The sequence below is a fragment of the Oncorhynchus clarkii genome, chromosome 4 (genome assembly GCF_045791955.1).
Source record: "Oncorhynchus clarkii lewisi isolate Uvic-CL-2024 chromosome 4, UVic_Ocla_1.0, whole genome shotgun sequence".
NCBI lineage: Eukaryota > Metazoa > Chordata > Actinopteri > Salmoniformes > Salmonidae > Oncorhynchus > Oncorhynchus clarkii.
In genome coordinates, this window is record NC_092150.1 from 26343407 (window position 1) to 26365329 (window position 21923).

The 21923-nt window shown below is 40.9% G+C and overlaps 1 protein-coding gene across 2 annotated transcripts in view; it reads right to left on the reverse strand.

Annotated features, from left to right (window-relative positions):
* Nucleotides 1-21246, reverse strand: part of LOC139406647 (importin-13-like) — a 66791-nt gene extending 45545 nt beyond the window's left edge. For both annotated transcript variants that reach the window (XR_011634011.1, XM_071149485.1), the window contains exon 1: nucleotides 20706-21246. Coding sequence is in view for 1 of the 2 variants with exons in the window: in XM_071149485.1 (XP_071005586.1) it covers nucleotides 20706-20774 (69 nt within the window). In the remaining variant the exon portion in view is untranslated. The remainder of the gene's footprint in view (nucleotides 1-20705) is intronic.
* Between the last annotated feature and the right edge of the window lie 677 nt (nucleotides 21247-21923).

Consider the following 21923-nt stretch of genomic DNA (forward strand, 5'->3'; position numbering starts at 1 on the left):
CCAAACTCAGCCATCTCACGTTTGTGTGGTAGGGGAGATCTGCATGATCTGAATGTCTCTTCTAACAGTGAGACAAACTGCCGGTGGTTAAAAGATTTTGCTCTTATGAAGAAGTTTACCACTTTAGTGACTGTATCCACAACATGGCTCATTTTCAGAACACTTCTTGATGAATAATGCAATGCAGAAAAATTATTTTGTGGTATCCAATTACTAGTTACAGTCGTCTCATCGCTGCAACTCCCGTACGGCCTCAGGAGAGGCTAAGGTTGAGAGCTGTGCGTCCTCCAAAACACAACCCAACCAAGCCGCATTGCTTCTTGACACAATGCCCGCTTAACCCGGAAGCCAGCCACAACAATGTGTCGGAAGAAACACCATACACCTGGCGAACATTCCACTCTTGCTGGAACACCCTACAAATCAGTTTCCTTTCGATGTAAATATTTGAAAAACAATTTTTTGCGCAATTTCTAGCTAGCTACCATTTGTAACTGTGACGTGTGTGTGTGTGTGTGTGTCAGCCTGTCAGTCACGGTCTGTCCTCTTGCAGTTGCTATTTATACGTACCTTCAAAATAAATCTCCCCCAAGCGGTGGGAGTCAAATTATTACACAAATTCATTGGGCTTTTCATTTGAATAACAAATAAATTTTTCATAACTTTACTATGGTAAATTCTTTGTGATCGGAGCCTGATTCCGCGGGCCATATTGAATTAGGTCATGGGCAGCATACGGCTCCCAGGCCAGCCTTTGCGCAGGCCTGCGTTAGAGGGACAAAAGAGCGCTGAGCACCAGGCCATTAGAGACCTGATGGTTGGTCGATAGTTGGGTACTATTGACTCATGTCCAGACTACATAAAAGGAGATTACCATGACAACTGTCACATGGACTTCTACTGCTGTCATGACTCATGACTGCTGTTTTGGCATTAATGCGGTCACCATTGCGGGATCAGAGACTGTAGCATCTGCAAGGACCTCTAGAAGCATCGGTCCTGTCCCATTTTCCACAGGCAGGGGAGACTTCCCTGGTAAGAGGCCCTGGTGAAGCACTGGCCAGTCAGTCAAAGAGTGCTGACAGGGCGGTGATACTCTCACCATATCGGGATGACATCCAGCCTGAGGTGTAGAAAAGGAGAAGATAGGTGGACGTACTGGTTTCTCCAGCAAATTGTGCAACACAGATTTATTTGCTTAGGGTAGACAGCTCGGTCCAATTGTCTTCCGTAAGTAGGCAGTTGTTGCAGTCCACAGTGTCCCAGAAAATAGTATAGTAAGAGAGACAGCACCCGCTATTTTCTGAGTAATAAAATAGACAGATTCATGTTTATCAGCCCATCACATGCAGGTTGTCTGTTAACCACAGTTTTGTCCTAGTAGTTTGCCTTCCATACCTTAAGGGAACATTTTGACATTTGCTGTATGGTTAGTGAGAAAGTCCATATTGCAAATGTACGGTCCCTTACTAGACGTCCGAAAACGTTTGTAAAATTCGCGGTCGGCGTCGGGCCGTGCGGTAGGGCCGGACCTACCGGGAAGTCATCAAATGAACTTTCTCTGACATTCGGTTTCCGTTTTATAAAATAATCACATTTTGGTCATTTTTCGGCTGTCCCGGAAAATCCCACAAGAGGGCATAAGCAATCATATTGCAATTGTACAAAACATCACGAATCACGACGGGGCCTTATCTCCAAAACAGAAAATATTTAGAAGCCGAAACTTGGTGAGCGTAGGTTTGGCATAATGGGCAGTTGGCCCCGAACAAGATGGCGTCTAGGCCTCAACAGTTTTTGAGTTATGGCCATTTCTCTGGGATTAAAGGTCCAAAATGAAAATAGAGAAATTATTTTTCCACTTCACGTCAAAGTCAAGGAGCCTCCGGTGTCAATAAAAAAAGAACCAGCCTTTGATCTATCGTCATTTAAGAGAAATCGTACAATGACAAATTGGTGATGTTCAAAGATAGGTGTTTTTTTTTTCAACAGTTACAGATCCAGTTGCAGGGTGTTCATACAAATCTTTTTAAAGTGTGCTGCGGAGCTCTGCGAGATTTCTGTGATTTTCTATGATTTTCTGAAATAACACACACTCACTAAACCCTGTGTAAATCAGTCAGTTCTTAACGTAAAGACTTAAAACTCAGGATTCTGTAAAGGCATACCCCAATCAGGATGAGTTTATTTATAGCTTCCTGTGCCAACCGGAAGTGCCTTAAATGGTGTCATAGTGGCAGTTTCCAAGGGTTAAAAAGGTCAGATCTTTTCAAAACTTCATATGTGTGATTAGGCAACCCCCATAAACTGTAAGTCAGTCATTTCTCCCAACAGATGTCAAAGAAAAGCTCTCACACACACACACAGCAAGGATGGAGTGACAAAGTGCGGTGCTTAAAGACACAGACCATAATCCCTAGGCCGTGCCGAGTTCAACGAGATATCCCGCTTGACCGTAGCTCGCTCGGTCTAAGCGCAGCGACCATTAGAAAAGTAGGCCCAAAATGAAGCCTGCCCCACAACGTCATTTGCTTTTGGGAGACAGTGAGAGAACCGTTAGGGTGAGAAGCACAATTCGACCTCAGGTACGTTCCTAAGGTCCTTCCGATCCGTGCAAGCCTAACCTTGACCGTGTGGCATTAACCCTTAACAGTTAAAAGAAGGTGTTTACATCAAACAGTTTGCATTGACTTCTCTCCCCATAGGAATACATTGCCTGCACCCCTAAATTCAACCTGAAGCCTATATGGGTTATGAATGCCGTATGAACCTGTCTTCGGTAACAGTCCATCAGGCCACTATGAGGTCTACCTGTGTTGATTCTAAGCTTCCTGGACCAACCGGAAATGGTTAAAATCCCCCTAAAAGTGTTTTGAAACACATAACCTGTCATTATGAAAATCACTGTATTCAAACCTGTGTAGATCAGTCAATTCTTAACTTAACTTAAAACTCAGGATTCTGTAAGAGCATACCCCAAGAAAGATATGTGTTTACTTACAGCTTCCTGTGCCAACCGGAAGTGCCTTTAATTGGGTCACACTGTCTGTTTTGAAGGGTTAAAAAAGTCACATCTCTCCAAAAGTTCATATGTGTGACTAGGTAACCCTCCTGAACTGTAAATCACTAATTTCTCCCAAAAGATGTCAAAGAAAAGCTCTCACACACACACACACACAGCGAGGATGGAGTGAAAAAGTGTGGTGCTTAAAGACACAGAGAGCAGGCAATGGCATTACCATAATCTCTAGGCCGTGCCGAGTTCAACGAGATATCCCGCTTGACCGTAGCTCGCTCGGTCTAAGCACAGCGACCATTAGAAAAGTAGGCCCAAAATGAAGCCTGCACCACAACGTCATTTGCTTTTGGGTGACAGCGGCGGAACCGTTAGGTTTAGAAGGACAATTCAACCACAGGAATGTTCCTAAGGTCCTCCCGATCTTTGCAAGCCTAACCTTGACCGTGTGGCATTAACCCTTAACAGTAAAATAGGGTTTTTTGATCTCACAGATTACAATGACTTCTCTCCCCATAGGAATACATTGCCTGCACCCCTAATTTCAACCTCAGGCCTATGTGGGTTATGAATGCCTTATGAACCTGTCTTCGATAACAGTCCATCAGGCCACTATGAGGTCTACCTGTGTCAATTCTAAGCTTCCTGGACCAACTGGAAGTGGTTAAAAATCACCCTAAAAGTGTATACCCATACCCTGCCTGCAGTTTGATAGACATAGTGCATTCAACCCTGTGTAAATCAGTCAGTTCTTAACCTCTTGGATCTCTAGGGGCGCTATTTCATTTTTGGATAAAAAACGTTCCCGTTTTAAGCGCAATATTTTGTCACGAAAAGATGCTCGACTACGCATTATTATTACTCATTCTACAGGCGAAACCAAGATGATGCGTCAAGCAGGAAATTAGCAGAATCTCTGAAGCTCTGTTTTCCATTGTCTCCTTATATGGCTGTGATTGCGCAAGGAATGAGCCTACAATTTCTGTCGTTTCCCCAAGGTGTTTGCAGCATTGTGACGTATTTGTAGGCATATCATTGGAAGATTGACCATAAGAGACTACATTTTCCAAGTGTCCGCCTGGTGTCCTGCGTGGAATTCGGTGCGCAAACGCCAGCTGCATGGAATTTTCCATTTGATTGAGGGGAGAAACCATGCTTCCACGAACAATATATCATTGAAGAGATATGTGAAAAACACCTTGAGGATTGATTCTAAACAACGTTTGCCATGTTTTCAGTCGATATTATGGAGTTAATTTGGAAAAAAGTTAGTGTTTTGAGGACTGAATTTTAGTTTTTTTTTTTGGTAGCCAAATGTGATGTACAAAACGGAGCTATTTCTAATACACAAAGAATCTTTTTTGGAAAAACTGAGCATCTGCTATCTAACTGAGAGTCTCCTCATTGAAAACATCCAAAGTTCTTCAAAAGGTAAATGATTTTATTTGAAGGCTTTTATGTTTTTGTTGAAATCTTGCGTGCTGGATGCTAACGCTAATGCTAACGCTAAATGCTACGCTAGCTAGCCACTTTTACACAAATGATTGTTTTCCTATGGTTGAGAAGCATATTTTGAAAATCTGAAATGACAGTGTTGTTTACAAAAGGCTAAGCTTGAGAGATGGCATATTTATTTCATTTCATTTGCGATTTTCATGAATAGTTAACGTTGCGTTATGGTAATGAGCTTAGGTCTGTAAATAGAATCCCGGATCCGGGTTTGGTCGACGCAACAGGTTAACGTAAAGACTTAAAACTCAGGATTATGTAAAAGCATACCCCAATGAGAATGTGTGTTGACTTATAGCTTCCTGTCCCAACCGGAAGTGCCATAATTGGTGTCTCAGGTGCGGCTGTTTCGAAGGGTTAAAAAAGTCAGATCTTTCCAAAACTTCATGTGTGTGATTAGGCAACCCCCATGAACTGTAAATCAGTCATTTTTCCCATAAAATTTCAAAGGAAAACTAAATCACACACACAGCTTGGAAGGAGGGACCCATTGGGGTGCGTAGAGACATACACTGCCTGCATTAGTTAACCTTGTTGGAACTTTTAAAGAACCGTCAGACCTAGAGTTCCGAAACTTTAGAAACCTGTTCTAGACCTCAGGTCGATAGTGCGTGGTGAGTTAGGTCTAGAAGGTTAAGTCTAGTCTAGAAGGTTCTCGGAACGAGAAACAGCCTCGTACATTTGCAATGACTTCAATTCATTTTTGCATCACGAAAATGACGACATTTAGAAATGTCCCAGAGTCGCAAGACTAGGTGCATTGCGACCGTCACGGCCCATATAGACGGACCCCAACGTTCCTGTCCGATAGCTCATTCAAGGACCCCGTAGCAAGTCATGGAAAAAAGTGGATTTTCAGCACCAATTAGGGTTTTGCTCGGACACCAAATGACCTATCGAGCCGAAACTTGGGATTCGGGGTCGCCTCAGCTAGGCCTACACATAATATCAGAACTGGACCCGCAACTAGAACGTAACTACGTGTTTTATGTTTATTTTATGGTTTGAACCGAAGGCGTTGTGAATTTTGGGCCAGCTCTGAAGTATGTGATAGATGGCTACTAAACGAGTTGGAAAAAGTTGGTTTGGTGTCAGTTTGTATCAGTTTGGTGTCAGAATGATATCTAATTGACTGATGGACGGTGACTTGCTGGTGACTCTTGTCCATTTGCAATATGTTTAAACAGTGAGGTACCATCACCAAAGTGACATTCTGAAATCAACCCTAACGAGCGATTGAGATGAACCAGAATCAGATTTTTATAGCATGACAAATTCGTGATGGTAAATGCCCATTGAACCATATTGCAAATGCACAGTGACTTTGCAAAAGTGAGAAAACATAAACAAATGGACATAATGAAATCAACACAACGAGCGATGGAAAGGAGCAACTATCACTGCCCGGCCATCCTGTGTTCAACAGGCCAGTCAATTTTGCAATTCTGCATGATTTTTGAGCATTACAAATTCGTGATGGTAAATGCCCATTGAAACATATTGCAAATGCACGTGCATTTGCAATATGATTCTATAGTGAAAAAAACATCACCAAATGGACATGATGAAATCAACACAACGAGTGATGGAAGGGAACAACTATCACTGCCCGGCCATCCCGAGTTCATCAGGCCAGTCAATTTTGGCATTTGGCTCCAAAAAAAGTGACTTTTGACTTCCTATGAAATCATATTGCAAATGGACAAATCATATTCCTTATGCACAAGTAAAAAAAAAAAACAATTATGATAATAACATTTTATAAAAGTATATTCATACAGTTCTTACACATGATTAATTGACTTAAAATCGAAACAATTTAGAAAAACGGTCCAGAAAGCACTTTTTTACAAGGGTGATACGTTTTTTTTTTAAAGTTCACATTTTCGACTTTTGACTTCCCATTAAATCATATTGCAAATCATATGCACAAGTAAAAAAAAAAAAAAAGATAATAAAATACGACTAAAGTATGTTGATACAGTTCTTATGCGTGTGTAATTGACACAAAATTCGAAAGAATTTCAAAAAACGGTCCAGAAAGCACTTTAAGGGTGTGTGAAGTTTTTCACAAAATTGACATTTTTGACTTTTGACTTCCTATGAAATCATATTGCAAATGGACAAAACATATTCCTTATGCGCAAGTAAAAATAAAAAATAAAAATTATGATAATAAATTTGGACAAAAGTATATTCATACAGTTCTTACACGTGTAATTGACAAAAAATAAAATTGAAAGAATTTCGAAAAACGGTCCAGAAAGCACTTTTTTTGGGGGTGATTAAGTTTTTGAAAAAAATTCACTTTTTCAAAATTTTGCTTTTGGATGTTGACTTGTGTTGCATATGCAATATGAAAAACCACGGTGGAATGCGCTCGCCACCTGTTGGATTTTTAAAGTGTTACAACTGCCATTTGCCATATGGCATTTGCAATCAACTTTACACGAAACTACGCCGAATTGGGTGGTATTGAACACCGTGTATATGGTTTGTCCAGTGCCAATGACTTCCCATTCATTTTTGTCCATTTCAGGGGGGTGTTCCCTTACATTGGGTACTCCCTCTGGGGAGTAGTATGCAAATATTGCGCAGGTGTAACCGGCCACATAGTAAATCTGCTCCTAACTCTGGTACTGTGAGGGTGCAGATAAACATATAGGCTATGTAGGAGGTTCAGTAAACTGTGTTGTCTATCCTTGACTGAGACCTGAAGACTCATGGTAGCTCCCAGATCTAGCGACTAAGCTTTAGCTCAGCAGGCTAATATGCATGAGTCACACAGCAGATCTGAGTTTGGTATCCATTGAAGCTACTATAAATGCACCGTCTGTGTTCTGTTTTCACTTCTGTACTCGTAGGGGACAGAGAGGCATGCTCAGAGACTCTTCTTGAAGGGCAGGATACTGACTGAACATCATTATTGATTAGATCCATATCCTCTTATATCATAACTGTTCATATTAATATTCATGATGTGAAATGTAGATTAAACTAGCAGAGGAAGTAGGAGATTTGATGAATGAAGCGGGGACAGTGTGTGTGTGTGTGTGTGTGTGTGTGTGCGTGCGTGTGTGCGCGCATGTGTGTGTAGGGTCGTTTGTAGGGCCGTGGGTGGTTGTTGACTGTCTACGCAGAGATATAAAAACAAATACTAATCCCATGTTAACAATTTAGACAGAAAACAACAACAGTTCACACTCTCGTCAGCAACAATAAAACAACCTGTCATCACACACACACACACACTGAATGATCATTATGTGGTTGCCATTGAGAAGATTGATGACAGATATGAGATAAGGTACTAGCCCCAGGCACTAAAATAAGAAACAATCGATAAGGGAAAGATAACTGACGCCATGCCTTATTCTGTCAACTGGAAGTGCTCTACCTCTCATATCAGTCATGTCTGAAATAGCCTCGAGTCTCTCCAGTGTTTCCCACAAGTACATAAAGCAGTCAACCAAATAGAAAAAGCAGTAGTGGAAAAAGTACCCAATTTTCATACTTGAGTAAAAGTAAAAGATACTTTGACCTAAGTCATCTAAGTTAAGTCACCTAGTAAAATACTACTTGAGTAAAAGTCTAAAAGTATATGGTTTTAAATGTTAAGTATCAAAAGTATTTAAAAGTCTTATGCATATTAAGCAAACCAGACATTTTTTTAATTTTTTTTTTTTAATGTATTTATTTATTTACGGATAGCCAGGGGCACAGTTCAACACTCAGACATTTACAAATGTTTAGTGAGTCTGCCAGATCAGAGGCAGTAGGGATGACAAGGGATGTTCTCTTGATAATTGTGTGAATTAGACCATTTTCCTGTCCTAATTAGCATTCAAAATGTAACGAGTACTTTTGGGTGTTAGGGAAAATGTAAGGAGTAAAAAGTACATTATTGTCTTTAGAAATGGAGTGGAGTAGAAGTAAAAGTAGTCAAAAATCTAAAAAGTACAGGTACCCCAAAAAACGACCTAAGTAGTACTTTCAAGTATTTTTACTTTACACCACTGAGAAAAAAATAGCCAGATCCCAAGGGTTCAACATTTTTTGCTGAAGATCTCAATTTTGGGGGGGTCAATACAGTTACATATAGGGTTGTCAAGATGCCAACATTTTACTAACGATACGATACCAGGCCAGGTATTGCGATACTACGGGGGAGTGGCCTAGCATCCTGTTTGCCCCTTCCCCCCCGACACTTTTTCACATTAAACGTTATGCGCATGTTCTACACAAAAAAAACTGTCACTGATTTTCACATTTCGACTCAACACATTGAATTTACCTTCACACTGTTCACTATAATAGAATACTACATAGTATGCCATATTTGCTTATATTTGCAAAGGCCTACCTGTGATTTGGAATGAATAGGAGGAATGAATATACATGGATAATGATTGGCATGTCACTGTTGCAATAAGGGGAAAACGGTATAAAACCTTTACTCTTCAGTTCTAACACACACAAACACCACTCTCCCACGGTCTCCCTGTATCACAAACACACACCACTCTCTCCAACAAACACACACACACTGCTCAACGTTTAAAACATGAGGCAGCAAACAGAACGTAAGAAGCACCAGAAAGAGATAGATTTTTTATATAGTTTAGGCTTACATTAGGCCTATATGAATCCTACCTTTAAAAGAATATCAGCAGACATTTCCTTTCTTCCAGTGCCAATCACATTTCCCTAGTCCTACTGTCAAGTTACTAGATTGTTAGCTAGATGGGTAACATGACCGAACAACCTAGTTTGTTATCAAACCATAATTATCGGCCGGGGATTAGTTTAAAAACGGCCAGCGACATGGTTTGTGAAATTATATCAAATCCACAGGAAGAAAAAAGGTAGCTTGTATAGTTCAGATTTTGTGTAACCATTTGAGGTAGAGACAAACCGTTTTCTGTAAAGGTGCATGGATGCCTGCCTGTCGTGAAGCTGTCTTTCCTCTCGGGCAATGCTGCGTGACAGTGAACTTGCAAAGCCTACTGGCCTGTGCACTTGTTATGCCAGGGATGAAATTATATTAAGGCTGACCTCATTTAGTCGACTGTTTGGTCAATAGGCTGTTGGTCGACTGAGATTTATTTAGTCGAGCAGCAGCAAAACACAATAATAATAATTATGGTGTACAAGACAACTGTCTAAAACTTGTCTGTCAGAGTGGACTAATCCATTGTGGAGGCTGTGGGGGTGGCACAGTCCATCAGTCTAAAGACATGAAATTGTATATAGTTATATTATGTAGGAACAATAGTGCAACACCAATAAAAACAATATTATATAACAGATACTCTTTCTCGCTTGTTGGATAGCAGTCGCTGTCCTAAAACACATCAGTGCACTGTTGAATTGATGCCTTTTCCTAGACCATGTTGCAATGTGCATAATAGCAAAGTTAACCAGCATATTGGTGTTGAGAACAAATCGGCGGAGGCAGCAGCAGATTTAGAATATGAAAACAGCCCTTGCCTTAATTGTCTAAGAGAAATGAGGAGAGAGGAAACCAACTTAATTAGGTCTATAATCAATAGCTTAACTGTTAAATGTGCCTGGCTTTATAAACCCTCAAATACATCTACAGAAATAAGAAAGCTCCTGTTGCCCGTTTGACTGTTTAATAAGCCTACTGATTCCATGAGCGTCAAGCCTCACGCAACCACATGTCGGATAAAACATTTCACAAACTCGGCAGTTGTAATAAAGGCTTTACACTTAATTTGGTATTATTTACAGTTTTCCAAACAATAACCCTTCTTTTTCTAGATCTCTCTATTGTTATTATTATTACTATTATTATGATCCTCATTATTATAATAAGTAATGTCATTATCATTTGTAGGCATACTATAGCAGCCTTGTATAACCACCATCAACCTGTAGGCCTAGGAGTGCACGCTATTTAGTTTTAATACCATAACTTATTTAGGCCTATACTTCAATACCTACAATGCAATCGGAAAGTATTCAGAACACCTCACTTCTTACATATGTAGTTACGTTACAGCCATATTTCTAAAATGGATTAAATGCAATTATTTCCTCAATCTACACACAATAACCCATAATGACAAAGCAAAAACAGGTTAAGACATTTTAGCAAATGTATTAAAAATTAAAAATAACAGAATTACCTTGTTTACATACATTTTCAGACCCCTTGCTATGAGAAAATTGAGCTCACGTGCATCCTGTTTCCATTAATCATCCTTGAAATGTTACAACACCTTTATTGGAGTCCACCTGTGGTAAATTCAATTGATTGGACATGATTTGGAAAGGCACACACCTGTCTATGTAAGGTCCCACAGTTGACAGAGCATGTCAGAGCAAAAGCCAAGCCATGAGGTCGAAGGAATTGTCTGTAGAGCTCCGAGACAGGATTGTGTCGAGGCATAGGTCTGGGGAAGGCTACCAAAAAATGTATGCAGCATTGAAGGTCCCCAAGAACACAGTGGACTACATCATTCTTAAATGGAAGAAGTTTGGAACCACCAAGACTCTTCCTAGAGCTGTCCGCCCAGTCAAACTGAGCAATCGGGGGAGAAGGGCCTTGGTCAGGGAGGTGACCAAGAACCCGAAGGTCACTCTGACAGAGCTCCTCTGTGGAGATGGTTGTGATTCTGGAAGGTCCTCCCATCTCTGCAGCACTCCACCAATCAGACCTTTATGGTAGAGTGGCCAGACAGATGCCACTCATCAGTAAAAACGGCACATAACAGCCCACTTGGAGTTTGCCAAAAAAGCACCTAAAGGACTCACAGACCATGAGAAGCTAGATTCTCTGGTCTGATGAAACCAAAATGTAACTCTTTGGCCTTAATGCCAAGCATCACGTCTGGAGGAAACCAGGCACCGCTCATCACCTGGCCAATACCATCCCTACGGTGAAGCGTGGTGGTGGCAGCATCATGCTGTGGGGATGTTTTTCAGTGGCAGGGACTGGGAGACTAGTCAGGAAGGATGAACGGAACAAAGTACAGAGAGATCCTTGATGAAAACCTGCTCCAGAGCGCTCAGGACCTCCAGACTGGGGGGCGAAGGTTCACAACACAGGAGTGGCTTCTGGTCAAGTCTCTGAATGTCCTTGAGTGCCCCAGACAGAACTGAAAATTCACAAGCATCATGGTCTCTCCCTCCACCACGTAAAGAAATTAGACTGCAACCAACCACAGCGCACAAATTGTACCAGGAGGCAGGACAGAATGCAGACTACGTTTCCTGGTCATCACTCACTTTGTGACTGACAGGACCCTGTCCTATCAATAGATCACTAGAAGACGCATATTGTTCATTCCTCGCTCTCCTCTACACAACGACTCCTTTTAGTTTCATATTCCACCACCCTCCTCGCCTGTCGCCGGCTGGAGTGCTCTTATATATAAAAATATATTTTACAATAACAACAGGTGCCCAGATGTACACACAGTCAGGAGGACAAAGGGATTGTGCTAGGAACATACAGTTAGGAAAAAGGCTATTGTACTGCTGGTACCAAGACAGAGCCAGGGACCAACCTCTCCATGACACGGACGCTGCTTAACCACTTACGGGAAGCACAATTTAGCTTTAGGACACTAAAGAGATGTTTGCATGTGCGTTGAACTCGGCTAATAGAGTTACGTACTGGGGGACAAGGTATATACCTGAACAGCTCTCCCTCCGGACAACGCCTTCGCTTTCACCTTTCTATTTATCCCTATTCAGAGCAGATAAAGGAGAGGAGACAATGAGAGGATGGTGAGGAGACAAATAGAGGAAGCTACAACAATTATTGACACTAGCTTTAAAATTGTGTGAAACAGACAAAACCAATGATAAGGGGCCACCAGCATCTATTTAAACACACCTTTCTTCCTCTCCCTCCCTCACCCTCATCATCTGTGTGCTATCAGGGAAAAGCCATTTCCCCTGCACTTCCCATCCTCCCTCCTTTACCGTCAGTGTCACAGACACTACAACCCCACCCCCCCTCTGTCCTCCAGCTAAATTTAATCTCTGCTTCTATGCAGCAACAGCTTTTTCTCTCTGTCTCACCCATCCCCATCTCCCCTCCACCATCCCCCCTCTCCTCTGGTGCTGGTCACTGGCTAAGCTTGGGCAGTATTCAGAATGTCATACCTTCATTCTGACCTTGAAACATTTGGTAATACCGGCATAGAACATAAGGAGCGCTATTTTCCATCCCCACTGAGCATCTGAGATCCGAAGGTTAGCAATTCTAACAATTAATAGTTAGGTCTCTCACTGAAACTACAGTATTTGCAGGACAGACATCCCAACTCATAGTTATACAAGTACCTCAAAATGCTGCTCACAGTTTCCTGCACAAACAAAAATTACACAGCAAGTCTCTTGATCCAGGAGGGAATTCTCTCCTGTTACCAAGCGAAGCTTGATTTTGCAAGAATCTAAGCACTTAGCTAGATTAGGGCGGAGCGATATGGACTACATATCACAGAATAAAAATAAGTTCTACATTTGCTTTAGGAGTAGTGCGTGACCCTAGGGTGGCAAGACATACATTGTAAGTGATTTCAATGGGTCTTTCTCCATTCTGATTGAAGATTAATTAAACAGCATAAAAAAAAAGTCTCAATTCCAGCAATTTCTGCACTCATTTGAGATCATTTCCACACTGCCACATAGGACTGCACGATATAGGACACCAATCTAGTCTTTTTTTTTTAACCCAATGTGACCGACCGGTTCAAAATCGGTCTTATGTAGCAAAATTTGAAGTTTATTTTTTTATTTTTTTACATTAGATAAAAGTAGAGGCTCAGAGACACAAAATTGAATATTATACACTACTACAGTTGAGGAACAATGGGAAAGTAATTTTGCTTAGAATGTTGATAAACTTGTAAACTCACTTTTGAGAAAATGACCTATGAATGTTTTGGTAATAATATTGGAGAGACCTTTGTCTACACCCATTTAGCATCGTTCACACCCTCTTAAGCCACAACCATCTCTTTAAGGGTTGACCCGAAATGTACTAACAGCAGTCAAGCACCCAAGCTAACTTGCTAGCTACTTCCAGAATAGAGGTTGACCGATTAATCGGAATGGCCGATGAATTAGGGCCGATTTCAAGTTTTCATAACAATCGGAAATCGGAATTTTGGGGCGCCAATTTGCGATTAAAAAAAAAATATATATATATATATATACTTTTTATACCTTTATTTAACTAGGCAAGTCAGTTAAGAACACATTCTTATTTTCAATGATTGCCTAAGAACTGTGGGTTAACTGCCTTGTTCAGGGGCAGAACGACAGATTTTCACCTTGTCAGCTCAGGGGATCCAATCTTGCAAACGTACAGTTAACTAGTCCAACGCTCTAACCATTGCACTCCACGAGGAGCCTGCCTGTTACGCGAATGCAGTAGAAGCCAAGGTAAATTGCTAGCTAGCATTCAACGCATCTTATAAAAAACAATCAATCATAATCACTAGTTATAACTACTAATCCAGTTTAGCCGGCAATATTAACCAGGTGAAATTGTGTCATTTCTCTTGCGTTCATTGCACGCAGAGTCAGGGTATATGCAACAGTTTGGGCTGCCTGGCTCATTGCGAACTAATTTGCCAGAATTTTACGTAATTATGACATAACATTGAAGGTTGTGCAATGTAACAAGAATATTTAGACTTAGGGATGCCACCCATTAGATAAAATACCAAACGGTTCCGTATTCCACTGAAATAATAAACGTTTTGTTTTTGAAATGATAGTTTCTGGATTCGACCATATTAATGACCAAAGGCTTCGTATTTCTGTGTGTTATTATGTTACAATTAAGTCTGATTTGATAGAGCAGTCTGACTGCGCAGCAGCAGGTCCGTAATCATTAATTCAAACAGCACTTTCGTGCGTTTTGCCAGCAGCTCTTCGCAAGCACAGCACTGTTTATGACTTCAAGCGTATAAGCCTAATGGCTGGTGTAACCAATGTGAAATGGCTAGCTAGTTAGCTGGGTGTGCGCTAATATTGTTTCAAACGTCACTCACTTTTAGATTTGGAGTAGTTATTCCCCTTGCGCTGCAAGGGCCGCGGCTTTTGTGGGGCGATGGGTAACGATGCTTCGAGTGTGGCTGTTGTCGATGTGTTCCTGGTTCGAGCCCAGATAGGGGCAAGGAGGGGGACGGAAGCTATACTGTTACACTGGCAATACTATGGTGCCTATAAGAACATCCAATAGTCAAAGGTATATGAAATACAAATGGTATAGAGAGAAATAGTCCTATAAATACTATATTAACTACAACCTAAAACCTCTTAGCTTGGAATATTGAAGTCTCGTGTTAAAAGGAACCACCAGCTTTCATATGTTCTCATGTTCGGAGCAAGGAACTTAAACGTTCGCTTTTTTACATGGCACATATTGCACTTTTACTTTCTTCTCCAACACTTTGTTTTTACATTATTTAAATCAAATTGAACAGGTTTCATTATTTATTTCATTGATGTATTATATTAGGTTAAAATAAGTGTTCATTCAGTATTGTTGTAATTGTCATTATTACAAATAAATAAAAATAAAAAATAAATAAAAACGGCCGATTAATCGGTATCGGCTTTTTTGGTCCTCCAATAATTGGTATCGGCGTTGAAAAATCATAATCAGTCAACCTCTATTCCAGACATCTAAGTGAGAGAGAACAGCTCACTGATTACTACTCGTCCTAGCAGAGCTGGTTAGGCTATTATGTTATCCAGAGCGTTGGTGATTGCAACTGTGCTGTCAGATTGTCTGTTCGTAAATTCAGAGCGTTTTGCATTCAGAGCGCACAGCGGACGCCCTGGCCGATGAGTTCACTGACACAAGCCATATTCAACAGGTGTTGAGAGTTCATAAATTCATCATTTATTCTGAGCTCTCTGACACACTCAAAAGAGTGCTCTGAAATCGGAGGAGACGGCCAGACTGAATTTCCGAATGCACCCGAAATGGTTCCATAGTAGACTCTTTTGTTAAGACATGTAGCTAGCTAGAAAAACAATGAACCATAATCACAACGTTACGACCCTGCATAAATCTGCAGGTAGCTAACCAAATAGGTTCAATGTTAGCTAACTAACATTAGGCTATAGCTAGCCAAGTAAATGGTTCTTTGTCAACAATAGAAACATGTAATATCTGATAATGTAGCTAGCCTGACTATCTTAACCGAAACATCATTCATGGTTGCCCTTAGTTTGAAGATGTAATCCTGAAGCTATCATACTCGAATTCCACTGATGATTTCAAAACTCAGTCCTCCAGAAAGTGGTGAGCATCACTTATGCAGTTTTAATACACAATATCTTTAAAAAAGCTACGTTAGACAGGATTACCTAGGCATACTGACCAGCTCAAATAGACAGAAGCATGCTATATGGCAGACCAATCCAAACTCATCTGTCGGCATTTCCAGCCCACTCGTTATCTCAGCCAACCGTGGCTAGAGGGAAGGTTGCTGTATTTTTCTGTGGCTAACCCAACTAGGCTCGTAATTTAACAATTATATTCGTATTTACAGATGGCATACAAGTTTGTTATTAAAGGCACGTGAAAGTTCAAATGTTCGAGAAAGCATTTCTCCCCAAAAAACATGCTTTGATAAAAACATTTTTTACGTTCAAACGGCTATCCTGTGAAATCATGACCTGCGACATACGCCTAGTTTCTGAAATGGGGCACCGTTGTTATAATTTCGATTTGACTTCCGATTTAGCTCAAAACACTTGGAATAATAGAAATAGAATGATTCTTCTAATTCATAGTTCGAATATAATAGTGGGCACTTTGAATACAGTGTTGATTGACATGACAATGGATGAAAATGCCAGGGAGGAGTTATTGTAACAGGGTTGGAACCAAAATGTTGTTTCCTGTGGGACACTAATCTTTGGCTACATTGAATGTTCTCTCTTAGCTACTTCATGTAGCTAACATATTCACGATTTGCATATTCCTCTGATTTAGAAGATACTGTTACACAAACATGCTGATTTAGCTCTACACCATCACTGGTATTAGCTGCCTGAATAGCTAATTAGCTAGCCAGCGATAACAAGATTTAGGACTTGTAAAGAAAAGACTATCGGTTTGCAGATGTAAGAAACAAACTAACAGTGTAATTACAGAACGCTAGTGGATTTATATTAAGAAGCAAAGTGAAAACAGGATCATTGTCATCAACATTGTTGCATGTGCTGTATTGACCATGCAGACTGAACGCAAGTGTCTCGTGGTCGGGGAACAACAAATGCGCTCCTTAAGAGACAGGGGCGGGGCTAGGTCTGTGTGGAAAGCGGCATGGAGAGAGAGAGAGAGAGAGAGCGCGATGACTCAAGCGATGACTCAAGTAGCAAAGTAAACTATAAAAATGGATGTTACACACAGTGTATTACATTTAACAAACCAAACATTAAAATACTGTTAAAGAAGGTAAAGTAAAAACCCAAACTGGTCAGTGCATCAATACCGGTATATCAGAAAATACAGTATACCCCCCAGCCCTAAGCTAGATAGCTAACTAGCTACTAAATTAGCAAACCAAATGCACAACAGCAGAGCATTTAGCCGAGTGGCACAGAGGTATAATGCACAGCATTTCAGTGCAAGAAGCGTCACTGCAGTCCCTGGTTTGAAACCAGGCTGCATCACATCCGGCTGTGATTCGGAGTCCCATAGGGCGGCGCACAATTGGCCCAGTGTCGCCTGGGTTTGGCCGGAGTAGGCCATCATTGTAAATAAGAATGTTCTCAACTGACTTGCCTAGTTAAATAAAGGTTCAATAAAAATAACACACTTTAGACAGTTAATGTAATAGTTGTAAGATATCTAGCTGGCAAACATTTAGCTGTGAATTCCATACTGTAACTAGATAACCTGGCATGTGCTGCACAACAGTGAGTGACAAGTCTCCGGTCTCTGTTGTTGTACACTTTTAAACAAACACCACGTGACCGGACCACCGGTAAGCTTCATTATGAAAAAGTGTGTGACAGGTAAGATGAAGAACAATCTTTTCATCTAACATATTGCACAAGTTGACAGGTATTTACTTAAAAAGTAGTTATAAATATTCAATTTTTTGTTTAAAATACCCCGATACAGTATACTGCCCAAGCCTATCCCTGGCCACCCAGCAACATGGAGATTCATTACAGAAACCTGTCAGACTCAGACACACACGTTAGCTCAGAATTCTGCATTTCTCACGCAGAAAAAAAAGAAAAGTGCATTACAAATATCTTACTTCTTTTTGTAAACGCAGATCTAAGATGCCTCTGTCATTTCTGCTCGGCATGGGAATAATTTTGTGCTTCAGTTGCACTTCTTCACTCTGATTCACAAACGAGCATTCAATCAGCAGACAGCGCTCTGACTGTAGCTACATTTCTCCTGTACTTTTCTCAGTGGAGCCAACTCTTCTCTGGTAACAAGATTAACTTCCAGCAAAAAATTGGGAAATTGCTACATTCTTTCTATGATAAACATTTGAAATTTGACTGCCATATATCACTTTTGCAAAAAATACCTTGCCTTTTCATTATAAGCTCATTTACTTGTGTGGCTGCTAGCCAAATAGTGTTTGGGTTTTCCCCTCATCAATCTACACACAATGCCGCATAAGGAAAAAGCAAAAACAAGTTTTTAGAAATGAAAAATGAAATTAAGAATCATATTTACATAAGTATTCAGACCCTTTACTCAGTACTTCGAGATAAATCCAAATAGTTCAATATTGGTTTCATCAGACCTGAGAATCTTGTTACTCATAGTCAGAGTCCTTTAGGTGCCTTTTGGAAAACTCCAAGCGGGCTGTCATGTGCCTTTTACTGAGGAATGGCTTCCGTCTGGCCATTCTACCATAAAGGTCTGATTGGTGGAGCGCTGCAGAGATGGGAGAACCTTCCAGAAGGACAACCATCTCCACAGAGGAGCTCTGTCAGAGTGACCATCAGGTTCTTGGTCACCTCCCTGACCAAGGCCCTTCTCCCACGATTGCTCAGTTTGGCTGGGTGCCCAGCTCTAGTAAGAGTCTTGGTGGTTCCAAACTTCTTCCATTTAAGAATGATGGAGGCCACTGTGTTCTTGGGGAACTTCAATGCTGCAGAAATTTTTTGGTAGCCTTCCCCAGACCTGTCCATCGACCCAATACTGTCTCGGAACTCTACAGACAATTCCTTCGACCTCATTGCTTGGTTTTTGCTCTGACATGCACTGTCAATTACGGGACCTTATATAGACAGGCGTGTGCCTTTCAAAATCATGTCCAATTAATTGCATTTAACACAGGTGGACTCCAATCAAGTTGTAAAAACATCTCAAGAATGATCAATGGAAACAGGATGCACGTGAGATCAATTTCGAGTCTCATAGCAAAGGGTCTGAATACTTATGTAAATAAGGCATCTGTTTTTATTTTTAATACATTTGACAATTTCTAAAAACCTGTTTCACTTTGTCAGTATGGGGTATTGTGTGTACATTGATGAAGATTTTAAAAAATATATATTTAATCAATTTTAGAGTAAGGCTGTAATGTAACCAAATGTGGGAAAAGTTGAGGGGTCTGAATACTTTCCGAATGCACTAACAGCAAAAAACATGCAGGTGATATTGTGCAAAAAGCGTATTTTTTATGGTCTGCTTTTTGAAAATGCTGATTTCTCAAATCTAACGCCATCCTTGCGCACACATGCACACCTTAGAAGACAGATGGAGAAAGTTGGCTGGTGGCTATAATGACCTCCAGTATCAGAATAGTCTGCATATTTCTCTTTCCCCCTCCGCCCCCCTCTGACAACTCTTATCCCAGCCGACTAGTCATTAGCTGAGACTTTCACTGCACAGCAGTTAGCCAGTAATGGACTGTAACACACACACATTTTATATTTCTCATTAGGACAGAGTTTAGACACAGACAAGAGAGACACAGACAGGTGGCTGGTGGCATAATGTTGTGTGAAAATCACAGCAGCAGGTCTGTCTATACTTAAAAGTACAAAAATAAATCACACAAAAAATAAGAACTGAGTGAAGGAAGGAGATAATAGCACAATTCTGAGTACAACACATCTGTCATCCCTGGATTAATGGTACGTTTTCCAAGCCATTATCTTTTGCCAGCCACTCGGTGTCCTAATCTACACAGGAAGCCTGTCCGGCACTAGTGCAGCTGTAAGCAAGCGAGTCGGACCTGCCAGCTACTGTTAATCGTGCCTATCAAAACCGGGTGTTCCCTGTGGCGGAATATACAGTCGGACCACACACACACACACAAGCCTCTGTGCATTCATTAAAACACCTTTTAGATTTTCAAAAATAGGCTACTGATGATGAATCCTACCACTTGTCAGTCAGTGACAGATGAAGAGGAATGGATAGTGTGTGTATGAGACGTTAGGAAGATGTAACACTACATAGGCTACTAGAAATTACATTATCAGAGAAATTACATTTAATTGATTTAAAACATTGTGATGGTTTCCCATGTCTCATTCTCTGACAAAGACCACACTGAAACACCTCATGTCAGAAATAAAAGGCATTTCAAACACTATGAAGAGTGCCTTGCTTCTCCTTCTGATTCCCATTCTAGACTTCTAAACCAAAGACCACAGTTTCAGATCTACTGTTGTTTTGATATCCTGCAGTATATTCACAAAACACTCCACAACACCCTTCTCTTCTAGCCTACATTCGATCACAACAACCTTATTAAGACTCAAGAGTGGTTTGGATTATGTAGTGTCTCACACAGACGGGTGAGAGGAGGACAGAGGATGGATGTATTATCCTTACAGTCAACTACAGAGAGAGACAACAATTAAGCCCTCCAGTCATATTGGTTTAGATTAGTCAGGGTAATAGCAAGCAAAGACAGAACGCAGACTGCAGCTGCAGGGACAAAATACAACGCGTTTGTGGCACCACTGTTAAGTAGCTTTCTATCTAGTAGCTGTTAATTCACGTCAGGATACACAGTATGTTGTAGCTAGACCCGCCACCATCATAGCTACCATATAAATAGCCATCATAGCCACCATATAAATACATTAGAGACCCACATAGGCTACACACACATTTGATATTGTGATTATTAGTATGATTATACATGCTTGATTGGAGAATGTGTCTATACAAAAAGATTCTTACCTTCTCCACGTTTTCCACTGTGAAGTCGAGGGCGTCTGGCGTGGTTGCTATTCTCCCCGATGTCTCCATGTTAGCCCAACCGGCCGGTCTGTCAATAAATGACAGACGCTCTTCTTTAGCTAGCTAGCTAGATGTCTGTCTGTCTGTCTCTCAAGCTAGCTAGCTACAGAATGCGGTACTAGTCAATTGTCCACGATTTGGATGGCTGGCTATTCTGTGTTAGCTTCCGTAGCAAATCCCTGTTAGCAAGCTGACAGACCGGCCTCAGTGAGCCCCGATTCTTCTGTATGTCTGGGGGTCACAATTTATGGCTTGATGACATTAGCTAGTTAGCATCTCGATACCCTATTGGAAAATGTGTAAAAACAACCTAGCTAGCTAAACCTGTCCTTAGCTGACGATATAAGTCATTAACATCCAAACATGCGATAGCATAAGAAATTGGTGGTAGCTATTTGTTGCTAGATATCCAGTATATAGTCGCGGTGTCTTTGCTACGACGCTGGTATAAATGATCTTCTTCTTCTTCTATAGTTATGGCGGTCCGCAAAAAAATGTGAAAGGTGTATGCTGCCACCTACTGTGCAATCCATATTCCGTGGTGATGGTTTAAAAAGATCTTTGGTGATACAAAATTGAGAAAAAGGAAAAATTACCCTGGCAGCTAATAGCCCTCATTTAAAAAAACACTACCACCATTCCACTATTTAATCCTACACCAGGCCAACGGCCTGGGAGGACAGAACACTACCACTCAACACTCTTTGGAACTCTTCTACAGTAAAACCTCAAAATCCCAAGTACCTCTCTGCCACTGCCACCACAACCTCTATTTTCTGTGACTTATGTTCCATTTCAGTAGTACAGTTGACAACCATAGCTATGAATGCGAAGCAACCCACCTTACTGAATCACATTATTATTCATATCACTCTCTATTGGCCTCTCTGCCTACTGACAGGGATCCTCTCAGGATCTCACCCTGTACCGATCTCCCTCTCCTACTCTCTTCACTGCCTCAGCATACAATACATTCTGTACTACTCTGATCCTGGCAACCTTAACCTGCCTTTCTCTCACCGGACACCTCTGATCTCCAGCACCATGGGCACTTCCACAGCTAACACACCACTCCACTATTCCAGCACCATTTCAACTTCAATATTTCATCATCATCAAATCACCTATGCTTAGTCTAATACAGTGACAACTAAAATG